At 37.2% G+C, this 20,256-nt stretch overlaps 1 protein-coding gene across 1 annotated transcript; it reads right to left on the bottom strand.

Annotated features, from left to right (window-relative positions):
- Positions 1-279: 279 nt before the first annotated feature.
- Positions 280-17,725, bottom strand: LOC146163059 (uncharacterized). The gene is made up of 22 exons (XM_083382589.1): positions 17,222-17,725; positions 16,211-16,372; positions 14,461-14,622; positions 13,385-13,546; positions 12,715-12,885; positions 12,284-12,445; positions 11,909-12,025; positions 11,437-11,534; positions 9,632-9,796; positions 9,286-9,524; positions 9,139-9,174; positions 8,920-8,982; positions 8,768-8,830; positions 8,615-8,677; positions 5,974-6,125; positions 5,632-5,686; positions 4,958-5,014; positions 4,044-4,067; positions 3,531-3,611; positions 2,923-3,072; positions 1,930-1,934; positions 280-447 (listed from the first exon to the last, which is right to left on the bottom strand). Exons 1-22 carry the CDS (start codon positions 17,261-17,263, stop codon positions 280-282), a joined length of 2,397 nt encoding a protein of 798 aa, XP_083238715.1. The 5' UTR covers positions 17,264-17,725.
- Positions 17,726-20,256: the final 2,531 nt, after the last annotated feature.

Genomic DNA, 20,256 nt, shown 5'->3' with positions numbered 1-20,256 from the left:
GCACCGAGGGTAGAGGCGATCACATCTTCGCATCCAGATGGCGAATTGACTCCTGGCTACAAAGTATCCTCTCGCATTTGCAGTTCATGTGCGCGCGAGGCTTGACTCTCTTCTGGTCGTGCTTTTGCTCCTTTCCCGTTTGCCATCTCCTGGTTGGTTGACGCCCGCTGTTGGATCGCTGGAGTCTTCTTCGATCGATCTTCGGGTCGTGGAAGTTGTTCGCTTCTCTGTTGCTCCGGACACTAGAGCGCAACAAAGTGCGCCCATTGTTCTCTTCTCTCATCCGAGATCTTGCATCTTCCGCATCCGTGATTTGCTCCGGTGTTTCTCAACATCTTCATCGTAGCAGGATCGCGAGATCGCTTCCCATCTTCGTGCTCCTCGTTCACTGACAGGATTTCCGCTGGGACGTTTGTGGCTTTTCATTAGCGGTCTTGAGAGCGGAACCTACAGGGTTATGGACAAAATTCGGGACAAACGTTGAAGGGCTAGGACCAATCGTAGGTAAGCTAGTTTTCAATAAATATAAAGTTTATCTTATCGCATAAAGCGGCTTCGCACAACACTTCCCTCTGGAATCTCAAGTAATCTTGCTTTCCAGGTTTTACATTTCTTCGGCGACAAGTATTTGTTGAGAACTGACGGAATGCGACATTTGTTTTGACGATTACTGCTGTCCGATATCAAGGATCGCTTTAAAACAAATCTAACGATATTTATCGCCAAATCTATTATATAAACGATACATGAAGTGGCAGTATCGGTAGTTGTCCGATACTAGGGTGGTATCGGCTTGATCCAATAACAAACTGAGGCTTTTCAGTCAAGCTTTGCATCCAACGCAGCGTTTTTTGTTCTTTAAAAACTCAATTTATTACACAATTAGTGAGTTTACAATCAAAGTTAACTAATCTTCTAATCATAACAATTTGCTCATTCGACCATATTAATGACGTCATTTGTTATATTTTCACCAGTTCACCAACTTTGTTCGCTTTCCTCGGATTGATCACTGGATGCTGTGGTAAGTTTAAGGCTTATTTATTATGTGGGAACCTTTTCACAGATAATTCTAGCGAAGTTATTCATTCCTTATTAGGCGTTTCCCTCCGAAGCGCCCTTGCTCCATTTAAAAGCTCTCAGCCAACAATGGCATCAAATCTTCGTTGTTATACTTATTTGGGTCGCGTACTAAACACGCTGAGAATTGCTGAACTAAATCGAGCATAGATATTGCAGCGTATACTTATTTATGACGTACTGTACGCGACATGCTACACGCGACGCGTTTATTAACCTTGTCGATGTCATTGTTAATACGAGCGGAATGTGAAGTGCTCCGGACTCAATACCTTCAGTAACATGAACACAAGTAAAAAGGTTGCTGGATAGATTCTAGTTTATTTATTGCACTCTCTGATTATAAAAATTTACCAAGTCGCCTACAACACAAAAAAGTAAAAAACATCAAACCGTGAGTCAAAAATAAGTATAGAAACTGAAGGCAAGTGCTTGCAAATATGCAGAGGACTACTGCAGGTTTCGAATATAAAATTGAAGTGTAAAGGAATTGGTGAAGTGACACTTTTAGAAAGCAATAAAATATTGACAAAGCAAAGATATACTTAGAAATATATTTAGACTTTAAAATCTGCAATATTGGGTGTAGGTTATTTTTTACACTTTCGATTAAAGTGATGAACCACAAACAAAATACAGACCTACGAATAAAGTGATTACAAAAAATATATAAAAACTGAAGACAAATGTTTACAAATATGCATAATCAATCGTCAACGAAATAAATCGTTCTGGTGTTAGGCAACATGAACTGTTGAAGACAGTGATAAATGGTAAAAGTAAAAGGCTGCTGGAGGCAATTTTTTCTAGTTTATTTATTGCACTCTCTGCTTAAAAAAGTTCACTTACGTGACCTACAACACACAAAATACACAAACATGAAAGCGTGAGTAAAAAAGAAGTACAAAACCTGAAGGCAAGTGCTTACAAATATGTATAAATACTGTAGGTTATGTAAAACAAATTCGTGAAGTGACTGTTTCAAACAGTAACAGTGTAAAGATATACTTAGAAATATATTTAGACTTTACAAACTGCAATATTGGGTGTAGGTTATTTTTTACACTTTCGGTTAAAGTGATGAACCACAAACAAAATACAGACCAATGGATAAAGTGATTATAAAAATATATAAAAAAATAACGGTAAGTGTTTACAAAAATGATAAGACAGCTGCTGGTTTGAAAACAAAAAATGAATTATCAAAGAAATCATTCTGGAGTTAGAAAACATAAACTGTTTAAGGCAGTAATAAAATAATAATTAAAAATAACGATTTTATCTTGGTACAAAATAGAAGACTTAAGTCCAAAATTTGACTTAAATCGGAATTACTTGAAAGCACTTTCAGGCAATTACATCATCTTGTAACGTTGAAAAAGTTGTTTATGTCGAATCGACGCAGACTGTTAAAGATTTGTGTAATTATCAATCAAGTGATTTACATTAACATACAGTCAAGCATCACCAGAGTGTTGTTGTGGAATTTTACGGCATTAGCACTTAATCCGGGTCGTTCGCGTCCCCCCTTCTTCACTATCTTCTCTCGCAGCTGAATCTATAAACAACAAACTACTTTGACAAGATGGCGGATTAATGCTACAAGCTTGTCAACTATATTGAGGAGTGCAGCAATTTAATAAGTATAATGATCGTAATAATGTTCGTAAAGTTGTTTTATGTTTCGTTATATATAAATAAAACGGTTAAGTATTCATTTTAACTCAGCTCAATCAATCATAACATGAAGCCATTGTGTTCCCATATAACTCAGTGGGCTAACTTGAATTTGAAAACGTTTAACACGCAATTCATCATCTTCAATTGTTTGAGTCAATTTACCTTCGAATCGTTTAAGCGCTTCTTCACAATCTTCAGCAATCAACATCAGTTCATTTGCTTTAAGAAGCTCAACAAGGTCTTGGGCGCATTCTGACGGGTTCTTTTGGTGCCATCTGTCCAGTGCATGCGCTGCCCTCATGTCAGTTGTCCCTAAAAACCGCACAACCAACTTTACAACAACACTCAACACTTGCTGTGTAGCTCAGTTGGCAGAGCGACGGTCTCGGTATGACCGAGGTCGTGAGTTCAACCCTAACCGCAGGGTAAGCTGAAACAATAAGGAATCCCCCACAGACAATAAAATGTAAAAGAAAGATTCTTGTTTTCGTATCAGATGATGTTAAAACTGTTTATAAACAGCTAAAAAACATAAAATTATTTCTTAAGATTTTACATATATATATATTTCGCCTTGTTAATAGGTATCATCAGCTTATGTACAATAATATGCTCAACCAAATATTGTTTTCAAAATCAGGCGCATTGCAATATTTGCCAATGTAACTTATGGAAATCCTTGATATGCGAGTGAATTAGCTAAGAATTCCCGAAAGCACTCAGTTAACTAAGAATAATAATTTATATTTTGTTACTTATGTTAAATTCACCTGGATCTATCTTATCTATATCTTGCAGAGAAAGTCCAAGAATGTGGTAAAAAAACAGGTTTCTTCCAATAACTTTGAAAACTGGACGAACAAATATTATATAATTATTTATATTCAAAACAATTTAAGTTTATCTTACCTTCTTCAAGCTTTTGTCTTTCGGGAGAGAGAGGTTCTTCTTTAAATTAAAACAAATGTAACTTGAAAAGCGGTTAGTAACAGTTTGAAATCAATTCAAAACTTATTCAATTTGGTTCAACCAAACAACAAAATGATACATTTCATTTACACAAATGCAAGTTGTCTAACTTGATAACTGCAATAATTTAAACAATAGATTCAAGTGTAGACATTTTATGTAAAAAATATTACGTGGCTTTTTCACAATATATTTTAGTGAAATCTTTCGACAAGAAAATTGGTTTAAATTAAGTTTTAGCAAAAATTTAGTTAGTTAAAGATTTCATTATATTGACATTATTTAGTTTAGCTATAAAATGCCAGCAATCTTACCTTGAGATGGAAAAGTTAGAGCTCCTAGATTTAAAATATGTGTTTAAACATTAATCGAAGATAAATGGAATCAATTGCCAGCAAACATGTTTACATAGTCAAATCTTAATCAAGCAAAAATAGTTTCACACAATACACTTTTTTTTAAATATGTAATTCGTTTAAAAAAAATTGTAAATAAAGATGGTAAATATGTAATTTGTTTTAAAATATTTCAAAAATTAAGAACCAAAAAAGTTTTTACCTTGTCGGCTTGAGCTTGGTTGATTAATTACGACTGAAAAAGCAAATATTACAACTCAAAACAAATGTTATCACATGTTTAATGTTTATAGCAAGTTTTACTTACTGGTGAAGTTAATCGTTGGTGGTTGTGCAGAATTACTTGGCAAAGGCAAGTCTGTTGAAACAAAACAATGTTGGCTTTCTATCTTAAACACTGGTATAAGTTTCAGATAACATACGTTGTGCACCATCAGTGACTAGAAAAAAAATAATGTTGTGGCAAATGTTAAGATTAACAGTGAGCTTGCTAAACCGCATGTTTATTTAAGTACTTTATGACCTATTTAATTGTGTGATCATTCTATGACTTGCGGTCAAAGGTCACTGAGCACATGGTGCCTTGACATTGTAGTTGTCCTTACGGCAGTTGGTGTTACTACCTGAGCGGTAGGAGCTCATTTTGTTAGTTACTTGTAAGTGTTTGGCAATGATGTTTAACTTACTGATTCTGTTTTATTAACATTGTTTTGTATTGATTCATTCGAATCAAGGAATCCACTTGTTTAAGCCTTTTCGTGTTTTAATAAATTCCTGTACGCGTACATTGATAAAGACTTCAGTATCGGATCGGATCCATTAGTTTCCAGCAAACATATTATTTGTAAGTTTAATATTAAAGACAATCTTACTTTGTTTAATTGGGGCAAGAGCCCCAGAAGGTTCTCTGTAAACATCTGCAGCAAATGCTAAAAAGTAAAAACAAGCTAAAGCAAAATGTCCAGGATTTAAACAAAGCGAGTAAAGAAATAAAGTGGTAACAATATACCTATAACTGATTTGTTGGACAAAGTACAACAGGAATTTAAGTAAATTATGGATGAAATTGCGTTTAACAGAGATTAATTCTAGCCTTTAAACATAGCAATAACTGTCAATGCATCTGAAAGTGGCGCAAAATGGTGAATTGAAAAAAAGGGTGACTGCCACTGCTTAAACTATGAAAAATATGTAAAAAAAAACTTTTTTTGCTTGAAGTTTTAAAAATAATTGTATCGCAATCTTCTAAAAAATAGAAAACTTTCAAAAATGTGTAACAACTTTCAATTTTTTTTAGTTATAATTTGTTTTCTTTCTACAAAAGGCCAACAAATAGAGAAATTAAAACCCACTTTGTTGATCTGGCAACATTGCAAAAAAAAAAGTAGATTCTAAAGTGGAAGTACCTAATGACGGCCGAATCAATTAGCAAGTTTTTCGGTAGATAACAATTTTAGGCAACACCAAACGTCGGGTAATGATAGACGGCGAAAGTGTTAAAGTATGGGATAATACTTCATTAATGACTTCTATTTACGTAAAATACCTACTTTGAGGAGTTGCTCCTGAACCAAGAGCGGCGGGAACATCAGTAGAAATTTCTGCAAAACAACAAGAACCAACAAAACATAAAGTAGCACCAAACGTAACAACTTCGAACACCAATAAACATAAGCACACTTTAGACCAGTGATTCCCAAACTGTGTGCCTCCAGAGATTGTCAAATGTGCCGCGAAACTTTTTGTCATTTTGGAAAATAAGTTGATTGTATTACCAATAGGCATAAACTTAAGCATTTTACAATTAAACACGCTCTACCCATTACAAATTAATAATATTAAGACATTTACATATAGTTTGATGTGTGTTGAGCGATTGTAAAATTACTTTATTGTTCTTCTGTTTAAAGTGTAAGATTTTTTTGGTGTGCCGCAAGCTAAATAAGTTTGAAAACCACTCCTTTAGACAATCCTTACCTTGTTTTGGAGTTGTCGGTGATGAAACATCATCAAGTTGTGTAGAATTTCCAGAAGTGGCCACTGTGAAGTAAATAAAATTACAAAACTGTTAAACAAAATAAAATTTAAGTTTATAGAGCTCTTCTGGCAAATGTAATTTTTATTCCGACGTTTCGACGTCCTGTACAGGTCGTCTCCATCAGGGTAAATAACACTGAAAGAAACAAGGAAATTTCTTTATTTTTTCCTTTGTTTATTGTGCACTGTACTAGTCGCATTCAGTGTTATTTACCCTGATGAAGACGACCTGTACAGGACGTCGAAACGTCGGAATAAAAATTACATTTGCCAGAAGAGCTCTATAAACTTAAATTTTATTTTGTTTAACAGTTTTGTAATTTTATTAAACTTGACATTATGTCTGGCAGCAATAGCTTATATAAAATAAAATTTACTTAAAAAAGTTGTAAATACAAAGATTGTAGCGGCCCTATGATCCCCCACATACGTGTACACGAAGTGACCTTTTTCTCTCGTTTTTATGCGCGCACCGCTCGTTTGGTCTTTCGTTTTGGTTGCTGAATAAACTGGTTGTCGCCTTATTGGTGACCCCGCAAGTTTGTTTGCCAACGGAAGCATGAGCATAGAATCGTAACACGCAGTTGCTCTCAAGTTGCCGACATTCTGGACTGCTCAGCCGAAAGTATGGTTCCAGCAAATCAAGGCGAAGTTTGCAGGCTCTAGCTCTAGCCTATGCAACTCTTCTGCACCACCCGTTACCTCAGGCTCCGACTGCCCTCAGCACGGATGCATCGGAATATGCCGCTGGCGCCGTTTTACAGCAATTTATAGACGGCGGGTGGCGCCCACTGGCTTTTTTCAGTCAAAGGTTTCGGCTACCGGAAACCAAATATAGCGCATTTGACCGAGAATTACTTGCATTGTATCTTTCTGTGCGGCATTTCAGGTATTTTCTTGAAGGTCGTCCTTTTGTTGCTTATACCGACCACAAGCCATTGACTTTTGCGTTTAATAAAGTTTCCTCACCATGGTCTGCCCGTCAACAACGACACTTAAGCGCCGTTTCGGAATTCACCACTGATGTACGTCACATAGCCAGTAAGAAAAATTGTGTGGCTGATACCTTATCTCGTGGAGCGCTTAACGTTGTTCATTTTCCGCTCGACATGGATTACGTCGCGTTCGCCAAAGCTCAGCTTGACCCGGAGGTTCAAGCTTATCGTACAGCAGTAACCAACCCTCAGCTTGAGGACATTGAGGTGGGACGGCCAGGTACAAAACTTCTCTGCGATACGTCTCAAGGCTCGCCACGCCCGATAGTACCAAAGTCCCTTCCATACCCATCCATACGAACAACGAGGAAGCTGATGTCTTCGAAGTTTGTATGGCACGAGCTTCTGAAGCAAGTTGGTTCATGGGCTAAAGAATGTGTTCATTGTCAACGTTCGAATATCCTGAGACATTACCCTTGTCAAACTATCCGACGTGCAGCGGTCGTTTCATCCACGTCAACATTGACATCGTCGGACCACTTTCGCCCTCACAAGGTAACATGTATGTTCTTACAATGGTTTTACACGTTGGCCAGAGGCAATACCAATGCCTGAAGCAACGACAATCACGTGTGCGCTGTTTTGTTTCTAATTGGATTTCGCGTTTTGGGTGCCGCAGGATATTTCGTTCGACAGAGGCGCTCAATTCACCTCAGCCAAGTGGAATCGTTCAATGATTTACTGGGCATTAAGGTGCATCGGACAACAAGTTTCCATCCACAAGCGAATGGCCTCGTGGAGCGTTTTCACCGGCATCTCAAAACGTCGCTGATGGCTCGTTTACAGGGTCCTAACAGGATGGACGAGTTACCGTGGGTAATGCTAGGAATCCACACTAGTCCTAAGGAAGATTTACTAACATCTTCCGCGGAACTAGTTTATGGTTCAATCCTTGTCTGTTCCAGGTGATTTTTTTTCATCCAGGCCTGACAGCCCACAGAAGCGTTTACCAGCTTTGGGAGATTTCTTTCGACACCTGTTGCCAACACCGATGTCGCGTCACGGTAGAGCAAAGGCGGCGTTCCTGCATCACTTCGCACGAGTAATTACGTTTTCGTACGAGTTGACAAGCATCGCCCGCTCCTTAGGCCGCCGTACAACGGGCCATTTCGAGTAATTCGGCGAAGTGACAATACGTTCACGGTGGATATAGGAGGGCGAAACCAAGTGATTTCCATTGATCGCTTGAAGCCAGCATACATCGACGAGACACAACCGATCGAGGTACCTCAAGCACCCCGCCGAGGAAGACCTCCTTCGCGCAACATCTCGACACCAGCTTTGCCCAACGAATTGGAGCAAACATTCGTACAAACGCGCGCTGGTCGTGTGATTCACCCCCTGATCGTTTTTGATAGGTTCACTTTCTGGGAGCGGCCCTGTAATTTCCCACATACGTGTACACGAAGTGAACCTTTTTCTTATTTCTCTTCTCTCGTTTTTTATGTGGGCTGTCCCCGCTCGTTTCGCAATCATGCTAAAAAATTAATTCCTTACCTTGTTTTGGTGTTGTCAGCGATGAAACATCTTTAAGTTGAGCAGAACTTTCACTAGTGGGCACTGTAAAGTAAATAAAACACATCACAAGTTACACAAACTTAACTCAAAATTTGCAAAAATGGGCGATAATTAGATGTTATGAATTCTTACCTTGCTTTGGTGTTGTCAGTGATGAAATATCTGCGGGTTGTGCAGAACTTCCCACCGTGGCTACTGTAAAGTAAAGAAAAGCATCACAAGTTCCACAAATTTATGCGTATAGTCAAGTATATGGCGATAATTAGCTGTTATGCAGTTCTTACTTTGCTTTGGTGTTGTCAGTGATGAAACATCGTCAGGTTGAGCAGAACTTCCCTCGGAGCCTACTTAGAAGTAAATAAAAACATATAAAGGTAAACAAACTAAACATAGATTTATGCCAAAAGTGTTGGGCATACAAACAAATAAATAACAAGAACTGTTTGAATTGCTGGAAGTTTTGCTTAAAACATTAAGCGATTATCTGTAAGATAGCAACTTACGCGGTCGCAATGGCAATTGGGGAATTCTTTGCGGATCTGTTGAACAAAACGCAACAACACAGTTAGCCTACATACCAGATATATATCACTTTTTAAAGAATCAAATTAAACTGTTGTAGTTTATATTACAAGTAGATTGACTATTACCTATGTAGATTGGAACCCAATTGTCTTTCAATTTTTTTCGGGCGTTTTTTATCGAAAAATGAATCCCAGTGCGAAATTCATCAGGAAACGATTTTGAGACTTTGTGAACTTGAAAACAAAACTTTTCCGTTGGAAGATGTTTTTTTACATTCAAATTTTCATGAATAAGTTTGTAATCCGGGTCTACTTGAGATTTCATAGTTGCAGCTTTTAATTCTATGACAATATCTTCGTTGCTTCTGTATTTAAAAAATCTCTTATCAGTTCTAATATACTTGATATTCTCTAAAATGAATCGATTGACAATTAAGTTAGGATAACTTAATAAAGAAGCACAAACGCTGACCTTATTTGGACGGTGTCATGAGTTTTACCATCAGGAATATAATCGGAAAAGATAAGAGTTGAATCGACTGCCAGCGTTCCTTTGGTCAGAAAACACCTTTCATTTGTGAAGACTATTGACTTGATTTTTGAGGTTGATTTGAATTTTTTCCACATTGTTTTGAAACTATTTAAAAATAAAATAAAAGTAAACACAAAAATGCTGCAATCAACAATTAGGGTTGGAAAGGGGTGGTAAGTTTCCGGGAATTTTGAAGGACCCGGGAATAATGGGAAAATTGGGAATTTTAAAATTTGGCATTTATTATGTTTAAAACATTTGTTAAATATTTCATCAACCAGAAAAAAATATTAAAAACCTATTCTAGACGAGCAGGAGGAGATGCTAACCGGCAGCAACTAGTTAAGGGGTCGGCAACCTTTTTCTAGTCGCGGGCCTAAACCAAACTAGAAAGGTCTCTGCGGGCCGTTAACTAAGAATTGTGTTAGTAAAATGTTAGAACAATCAGGCGGGTATCGTTTTTTTGACTTAATTAAGTAAGTAAGTAAGTAAGTAATGTTTATTTTTCCGTTAGCGCTTAAATTAAAATACACAAGTAAGCTATGACAAAAAACAAATTCACGCGCGATACGGCCGGAGCAGCGATGGGTCCAATGGACCTTCCAGTCAACTGCACGGTAAAGGTAAAATTAAATTACCTTGAATTAAGGCAAAACTTTTTAACAAATATATAAATAGAGCACAAAAAAATGTGAAAACAGTACATGCGTTTTATACGTATGAAAATAACAACGAACGTTGTGAACATAACAACTCAGCAACACGAAGTTTGAGAGACAAGGTCCAGAAGCATAACAATAAAAGGCGTGTTTAATTACATTTAAGGAGGCAGTAAAGTGTTGGCGCAAAGCACGAAAAAAAAGCATTTGTTTGATCAAAATTTGAGTCCACACGTCGTCATCCATACTACTAATAAAACGTGTAATGAAACTCCTTAGAAGAAACGCGATAACTTTATTGGTTAATCTAATTCAATATTTGCTAAGTTTTTAAGTGAGGGGACACCTGGCGAGCGAAGTTAACACGGTTTTTTTGGTATACCGATATTTCTTTTAAATTTCTTTCCAGTTTTTATAACGCTGCCGAAAATAATAAAATGTTAAAAAAAGTCAATAAAATTTGAATAGGTTTTCCGTTTGTCCGGGACGCACTTGTCAGCTTTTCACGCCGCAACGGTAAAGAAGCTTTAATCTTTTGAAAAGACATTACAAAACGTAAACCAACCGGATGTATGAAGATCACGCGCGTAGCGGGAAAAGTTTTTGCACTTACGTAGTTAAAATAGTCAATAAGTATGTGAAATGGACTCGAGTCTATTTTGTCAAATAGGCGGCGGGCTGGATGGATTACTTTGACGGGCCGTAGGTTGCCGACCCCTGAACTAGTACAACGACTTTGTAACTCACACAACAACAAACTTTAAAGACTTAGCTACCGTAAGCTGGGGATATTTTGGCCCAGACCGGTCGGTGTTGTTTTTGTTTGTAAAAAAACAGATTGATGATGATTCATTTAAACTAAACAGTGTGTTTGTATGTTCTTAGGTATTTTAGTTGTACATAGTATACTTTTAATCTAAACAGTATAAGACCATTAGGCTATTTTTGTTTCAATATCAAACTACGATTGTTTTAAAAGTTTCCAAAAATTTCCCAAAATTCCCGTTAATTCCCAAAATTTCCATCGAAAGTTTCGGTTCTGAAAATTCCCGGGAATTTTGCAACCCTATCAACAATATTACTTACAATGAGAAGTGTCTTGAGTCAAATGAAATCCTCAGATCGTTTCGATACATGATCGTGGCAAAATCTTTCCAATCCCATCTGTTCATGCTTGTTCGAATCTGATATAAACAACACAAGAACATCTTTGTCGATATTCACTCTCCAACATTTCAGCAACTACGAAGTAATGTGCGCCACAAACTAACCGAGATGAAGCAACAATGCTACAATTAAATGCTTAAAAAATCATTTTGGGTTAATTAATACAACATTACAGCCTTCCTTTAACACATTTAAGTGACAAAGTTCACTTCATTTATATTAACACCATTTTCTTCCATTGATAAAAACATGAAACTTCCCAAAAATTAAGCTCTAAAATGATTTCATTTATGTAGTTGTATTTGATCAAAATGAGATTTTTAGCTAAAAAAAATTGATTGTCTTGTGTGTTTTAAATCTATTGGTTAAAGTGAAAGACCAAGTAATTCACCACGACTTGAGCACTTTGATCATCTTCGGTGACGTAACAAGTAGGTAGAGTGATTCGAACAGGTTCCAGGAACTTTAGTTGGTGCGGTTCACATTTCAGCATTGGAGTTATGAATTCCTATTCACACGAACACAAAAGGTATTAACTAAATCTTTATTCATCTCAGAACGGGTTTATTGCACATTGTTCTGCTTATTACATTTCAAGTGGGAATAGATGATGAGCAAGGTTCACAAATGAAAGTAGCAAACATTAAAACTAAAGTTTTGGTTAAAAACAAAATGTTAAGTGTTGAACCTATTGGATATCTACGTTTAAAACGTAAATTGTTGTTAAACGCTCTTATGTCAACTGCATATTATTTGATTCACTTACCGTATCTCCTCCTTTAATCTTTCCATAATAGGAAGTAAGTTTGATGTGAACTTGACGATCCAAAGCACCTGGTGGGATTTCCACCACGCAACCTCCAACCTCCAATCTTGCTCCTCCACTTCCAACTGATGATGACGACTCGTTGGTGAACACGTATTCATCCTGTCAAGTTGTAGGGTCACAATTATTTGGAAGTTTTATCAAAAGTAACAAATTCGAAAACAATTTTTCAACATAGAAAGTAAGACGATGTACGGGGTCTAAACTAATTTCTATCTCAGTTTTAAGTGTATAGGAAAAGTTTAAGGTTCTACCAATTGTTGCCACTGACTGATTTAATATTGTAGCATTTCAACATTAACATGAATAAACAACCAAATAATTATTCCAATAAGCATGTACGAAGACACACAAAGTTGCAAACGATTTACCAGTTGTTCAAGATGTTGAATGGTCCGTTCAACAACATTCGAACCATCAGCTTGCTGGTATTGCCTGATATTAAGGACATGTTGGTAATCTTCGATGTTGCGCAAACAGTTAGCGATGTGTTCACCTGATTCTCGGCTCTTGTCATTGCCATTCAACTTAACTCGCTTTATCTGGAAACACAAGTTCATTAAAACTCGCCTTTCCACAAAACAATCTGTTTAAAGTAAAAATCGAGCCAAAACATGATTTAAAGTGCGAAGAGGACATAGCCTTGTCGGCGACGACGCACTCGTACCCTAAGTAAGACGTTATCGATTTTGTGACTACTGAGGTGGGTTGTTAATGTTCGGACTCTAGCGTATCCGTCATTACCTTTCGGGCAAGCCGGCACGGGGCATTTATAGGTCGTAGCTAAAGTAAAAATCGACATAAATTCAACAAGCGTACAAGAGCCACCTGATCAAATAGCTAATGGGTATTTCATGAGTATATTTACACATTTAACAAAGTTAATCAAATCTAAATTTAATATTACCACCACTTAAAAAACAAACCCAAATCAATGCATAATCATGCATGGGTGCAAGTGTAAAAAAGGAATCCTCAGTGAAAGAATTAGTGAAGGGCAACTTTTTGAATACAAACTGGCAAAATATAAAGAACGCTTACCGGGGTGTCCCTTTGTTGAATGGCTGATGACAAGCGTTCCATTCCCTCGCTTGTAATGCCGCAGTAACTCAGATCAAGTTGATCGACTTTGTGCAAACAAGTTGCTACAGATTTACAGCCGATCTCGTCAAACTTGTTCCCCGACAGACCCAGTAGATGTAACTGAAAAAAAAAACTATTGAAATATAAGGACAATTTGCTTTTATTTGGGAATGTGAACAACATTATTTGCCACTAGCGCCGATGACAAACATCGTAGAAAATGAAACACAAAATGTCCGTCAACTTGGGCTGTGAAAGCTCACCTGTAGGCGTATCTAAATTCTGAAGTAACACACAAAGTGCAATATTGTTAGGCAGGAATGTAAAACCATGAAGGTCGTTTGCTAAACGCATTTGTATTTGTAATACTTAATAATAATGCGTTCTAACTATTATTTGCAATTACCTTCAATTAATTTAAATGTATTTAAATAGGGGTGACGTAATATGCGACAATATAGTTGGTTTACAGAAGCGAAGTAAAGTTGAATTTATACAGTGAGATGTAATGCCTACTTTGATTAAGTTTCGACTTCGCCATTATATAACTGGTATTTTAGTACAACCCGAAATATAACGTGCCATAAGTTTAAAGTAATGTTCTGCGACTGTGGCCACAAAAGTGTCAACTATTTCCCCTTTCACACAAAGTTGCAAAACAAAGCAGTCCTAGAAATTGCACTGAGACACAATTAGTTATACAATATTCTACAGAATAATTTTAATACAATCCAAGGAAAACATAACAATAAATTAAATTGGTTTGTTTGTTATCAGAATTAGTGAAGACAAACTTTTTGTGGCGACCAACCACGATTGTTTAGTTTTGCAAACTTTATTTTTGTTCTTTCGTACTGTGGACCAGCAATTGAAACAACTGTAGAACATGTCATACTGGATTGTGTGGCAGCCAGTAAGCATTACTGCTACTAATTAGTTGAACACTTTAACATCTATGTGGTCAGTTGTGGTCGAACTACATTGTGCTTCACTCATCTAAATATACAAACTGGCAAAATATAAAGAACGCTTACCGGCGTGTCCCTCTGTTGAATGGCTGATGACAAGCATTCCATTCCCTTGCTTGTAATGCCGCAGTTATACAGAACAAGTTGATCGACTTTGTGCAAACAAGTTGCTACAGATTTACAGCCGATCTCGTCGAACTCGTTCTGCGACAGATTCAGTAGATGCAACTGAAAATAATAAACATTGACATACAAGGACAGGTTGCTTTTATGTGAACAACATTTCTTTTTTTTAGCCTTTGGATTCGGGTGGGTCAAATATTATTAAACTTAATTTTGTTATGCTCATTTGTTAAGTCAAATAAGTGCATTGTTCACGTTTTTAAATTCTAAAAGTCGGATTTTCCTTTGGATGGTCTAATTGTCGTAGACCTTTTTTCTTACAACTGCACTAATTCTTGACGGATCGGTTGGTTAACAACATTATTTGCCCATAGCGCAAATGACAAACATCACAACAACTTCAGCAAGTGAGAAACAAAATGTCCGCCAATTTGGTTGATGAAAGCTTACCTGTAGGTGTATCTGAGGTGACACAAAGTGCAATATTGTTAGGCAGGATTGCAACCAGTGATATAGCAAACCATAAAAACAGATTGCTAATCGCATTTGTATTTTTTATACATATCAATAACGCGTTGTAACTATTAAACATCAAGACGCAAGGTCTGTTCCAATCGCTAACCGATGAAGAAATACGCATTTGAGTTAATGCAACTCAAACTTAGGCCGAAATACATCGTTGTTACTCGGTATGTATCTCGGTATGTATTTCGGTATGTATTTCGGTATGTATCTCGGTATGTATCAAGTAATTACTAAGGAACTGAACGTTTGCAGTTATTTCGGCTGCTCTGGTGAAACAAATGGAAGACTGCAAAATATATCTCAAGTATTTACAAGTTGCCGGCTTCTGCTTTGATTGCATATCTGCCTATACATCTGCATGTCTAAGCAAATACAATGCGGAGTAAAAAAATTGCCATTTCACCTCAACGTCAACACGTCAGTAAATGATTAATACTTCTTAAACTTTTGTAGCGCCGCATAGTGAGGTGTAATGGCTACTTTAATTAGGTTTCGACTTGGCCATTTTACAACTGGTCTCAGGCTTTGCTGTCGGACACACTTGCTAATAAAACAAGAATTTACCAGGACAGAAAAAGTAGATCAAATCGACATATATTCACTAATCGGTGCAAGTATTAAAGTGTTTCCTTGGCTAGTAGCAAATAGGCATTTCAAGGAGCTAATTGAAACCTAACAAAACGATTTAAATCGATTTCGGAATAAATCCTGGAAATCATGCAAAACTCGGGAAATCAATTTTAATATTACCACAATTCAAACCCAAACCAATGCATAATCATGTATGGGTGCAAGTGTAAAAAAGCCATCTGGGCGAATAGCAACTTTCTAACGTAAGCGACTGAATAATTTAAACAAATCGGAAAAAAACAGAAAAAATATTAAATTGGTTTCTTTGTGATCAGAAACAGTGAAGAGCAACTTTTTGTGGCGACCAACTACGATTTTTGTGATTTGTTTTGTAACCTTTATTTGTTTTCTTTCGTACTGTGGACCAGCAATTGAAACAACTGCAGAACACATCATACTGGATTGTGTGGCAGCCAGTAAGCATTACTGCTACTGAACAGTGGACCACTTTAACATCGCTGTGGACCAGTTGTGGTCGAACTACATTGTGCTTCACTGATCTAAATATATAAACTGGCAAAATATAAAGAACGCTTACCGGCGTGTCCCTCTGTTGAATGGCTGATGACAAGCGTTCCATTCCCTTGCTTGTAATGCCGCAGTAACTCAGGACAAGTTGATCGACTTTGTGCAAACAAGTTGCTACAGAATTAAAGCCGATCTCGTCCAACTTGTTGAACGACAGATTTAGTAGATGTAACTGAAAACAATAAAACATTTAAATACAAGTAAAGGTTAGGTTTAATGTGAACAACATTATTTGCCCCTAGCGCCGATGACAAACGTCGTAGCAAATGAGGTCTGCCAACTAGGGCGGCCAAACTCAGGTCGATAAAAAATCGTTTCACTTGCTACGTGTCAAGTCATTACTAAGAAACTGAACGCTTGCAGTTGTTACGGCTGCTCTGGTGAAACAAATGGTAAACTATTGAAAATATATCTCAAGTATTTACAAGTTGCCGGTTCCCTAATATGTGGTATATATTTTCCTCTGCATCTGTCAACACAATTCAAATATAACGCGGAGTGAAAAAACTAACTTGCTGCTTTTCCTCACCGTCATACACGTCACTACTAAAGTGATCAGAGAGCCTAAACTTTTCTAACGCCCTGTTTCTTACCGTATCTTGGAACACCGTACATCACAATGCAGTGTGACGTAATAAAGAAGGCATTGTACAGTTTAGTCGCTTAATTATGAAAATACCTTATATTGTTAAGCAAGATTTGACAACACTCGTTGAATTGTCAACAATTAAAACTAACCAACATTAATTAGGTTTTGAATTGACCAGTTTCATAACTGGTATTTTAGTCCATCCCAAAATATAACGTGTCATAAGTTTAAAGTAATTTTCTGCGACTGTGGCCACAAAAATGTCGAATCTTTCCACTTTTACACAAATCCTGAATAAATTTAAACCAATCCAAATGATGTACAAGGATATATTTTCGTGGACCACACATCTCTTTCGATCAGTTGTGGTCGAACTACATTGTGCTTCACCGATCTAAATATACAAACTGGCAAAATATAAAGAACGCTTACCGGGGTGTCCCTCTGTTGAATGGCTGATGACAAGCGTTCCATTCCCTTGCTTGTAATGCCGCAGTCTATCAGTTCAAGTTGATCGACTTTGTGCAAACAAGTTGCAATCTGGCCGATTATTTCATCACCAAACTGTGACAGATGCGTTCCATGTATCTTAAAATGGTACAGAATTAAAGTATAAGTTTACCCTGCTTTTCTGTGACGCATGTAAAATCGTTAAATGAAAATATAGTGAGTGAAAGGTTACTTTCCTGCAACAATAAACAGCCATCAACCAGGTTTGTGTGTCAAAAGCCCGGCTTTAATGCTAAGGCCGAATTGCTCTAATTTTACTGGACTCTTATTTTACGACGAAACATTAAATTGGTTAAACTTTCCAGTTTTAACCTTAAAATTAACCAGTTGTAAGTCAAAGACTTGGTTAAACAGTTTTGTTTTTAAAACTAACACAAATTTTTCTAGTTGTCATTATCCGTTATTTTTACGGGTGCTGAAAAGACTTAAACCACTACATTTGTGAAAAGTAAGTAGTTTTCTGTACATAGCTATAACCTTGTTACCTCTAAGTTGTGCGTTTTGTTGGATTGCGCAATCAATGATGATGTCATCTGTACAGCAGCTAGACTCGGGTTTTCTAATGTGATCCAAGTTGGGATTGAGGCTGAAGCTTCCTTCGTCATTATCGGGTCATTCAACTCGTACAAAACCTCCAAAGCAACATCTGAGGGCTTTGCTAGTTCCCTTTTGAGGTAAGTTTCAATTATTGGTGTCTTTTTGCTCTCATCACGTGGCGCTGGATTGCACAATTTTGCAAGTTGTTGCGCAATACTTGGGTTGTGAAAGCCGATGATAAATTTGTTGACAGCATTAATTTCAAACCGATCAAAAACACTGCGATCGTATTCGGTTGCCGAATCATAAACGTGAGCGTTCAATGCTTGGAAGAACTCGCAAAACATTTGGTGTTTAAATTTAAAACCTTCGGGCCTTTGTTGAAGAATCGAGAATTTGAAGTTTGCCGATTTATCTAACCACTCCCTCCCAAACACATCAAGTCCGCTGGAGGGCGGTGGTGACATTTGGGAGAAGCTGTTTGAATATTTGGCCAACACCTCAAGGTCAAACTTCTGACCTTTAAGCTCGTCTGAGTCTAGATACATGGTTACCATAGTGACCAATATCTCGGTCAATCGAGTGAATTTAGTTTCGGGATTTTTTAGCAAAACGTAAATGATGACGTCACGAAGGTAAGGGTCTTGGCAAGTCTCGAGTAAAACCGGATTTTTCTCCAAATATTTCAAGACTCTTGAACTTTCATCTCCGCAAATTCGTTCGCACGAAGATTTGACGTCGTACATATCTGGGAAGTGCGAATGAAGGAACATTATCAAGGAGTTCAATGAAAGGTCAGCCCAAGAGAAAAACACTTTTCCGCAGTGAGATTCTAACTCACAAACCCAGATATACAAGGCTCTCTAAAGCAGTGCTTCTCAAATTTCTTCGTATTGCTTTCGCAATATTTGTAAATTAAAAAATCCCTGAACTAATCTTAATAAATCTAACAACTTTAAAACTATTTCAGTTGCCGACCAAACCAAATCAAACCGCCACCTAATTTTGGGTTGCTAAAATATAGAGAGAGTTAAAGGTGAAAAAGGTGTCTACATCAAATACAAAAAATAAATTGTCATCCTCCCATATCGTTTAGTTTACCGTTAAAATTTTTTATTCACATATCTAAGCTAGGCATGAATTTTGAATATATAAGCTGTGCGCAAAGTGCAAAATGCGTCTTGACAAGCAGAAACTAAACCCAAACTTCGATTAAAAATTCTTAAACCCGAACCAAACCTTAACCGGAAAAATCAACCGGTTTAACTCCCTGATTTCAAGAGAAAAGCTATGTTTGAAAACAAAATTGTACCTGTTTTGTTTGTTGTTTTTATCGAGGTGGATTGCACATACATCTGCAAAAACATACAAGCTGTAATTTTTATATTAATCTATTTGGTTCGAAATTTATCTTAGGTCCACATACAGCCCTATGGGGCAATGAACCTGCTCTAATGTTTTTTATTTAAAACAGCAATGCTCGAAATATTCTATGAAGTTTAAGTTGGCACAAAATGCTTTGGATTGAGTGACATTTCTTTGTCGTTTTGCGAAGTTAAATTTTACAATTTAAATTTCTCTTTGAACAGTGCGCTACACATTCATAATAGGAGTGTTTAGAATATGGCTGCTTGAAATATAGCACCAACTAGGTAATATACACTTTGTATTCAGACAAACACGTGGACACACATACTCTTGAGGTGGACAAGGCTGAGTGCAGTTGTTCATTTCATGTTAAAAAAATATTTATACTTAGTGTTAGTTTTTTGCCTTTCGCTATTGCTCCATTTCTCGCTTTTGCGCGCGCATAATGGCGCGACGCATCGCATACGCACACTCACTTAATTAGACGTGGTAGTGCGCGCCTCTCACGTAAAGAATGCAACTAGCTTCTAGCCTTTGGGGCCAATTTAGTTGATATATAAAGCTTTTGTTTAGCGGTGCTTGGTGCAGTCACCACGAGCATCATTACTGAAGACACTATACACACCAGACATTAAACTTTGGTATGTTTTATTTCGTAACCTTTTTTGTTTGTCTATGAAGTATTGAGCGCTAACAATTTACTTTTTCGCCTTACAGAAAACCTGCACCGATTTCTCTACTGTTTTGATTTGTACCGAAAAATTAAACGTTCGCTATTGTCCTTGTAGACGCAAGCAATAATAGAAAGAAGTGTTGAGTATTGCAAAGCTTGATTTCTACAAAAGTTTTCAAAGTCTCCCGTCTTACAGCTGGTGAGGTTGTCCCGTTGCACCGAACTGCATCGTACGAAGTACCGTCGCTCGGCAATAATTGCCCGCGACTCCTGTTGTCCCGTTGCACCGAAGTGCAGCGTACGAAGTACCGTCGCTCGGCAATAAGTGCCCGCGACTCCTGTTGTCCCGTTGCACCGCAGTGCAGCGTACGAAGTACCG

The sequence above is a fragment of the Ascidiella aspersa genome, chromosome 2 (assembly GCF_963924565.1).
Source record: "Ascidiella aspersa chromosome 2, kaAscAspe10.2, whole genome shotgun sequence".
Lineage (NCBI taxonomy): Eukaryota > Metazoa > Chordata > Ascidiacea > Phlebobranchia > Ascidiidae > Ascidiella > Ascidiella aspersa.
The sequence above is the reverse complement of the archived record's forward strand: the minus strand, read 5'-3'. Positions and strand labels throughout refer to the sequence as shown.

Bases quoted from the DNA above. Each gene is read 5' to 3' on its own strand.
- LOC146163059 (XM_083382589.1), bottom strand. From the start codon at position 17,263: ATGGAACGCTTGTCATCAGCCATTCAACAGAGGGACACCCCG. The intron at 8,983-9,138 runs GTAAGTTGCTAT...TTTACTTCTAAG, and splicing joins CCAATTGCCATTGCGACCGC to TAGGCTCCGAGGGAAGTTCT. The intron at 6,126-8,614 runs GTAAGGAATTAA...TTTACTTCACAG, and splicing joins GCTGACAACACCAAAACAAG to TGGCCACTTCTGGAAATTCT.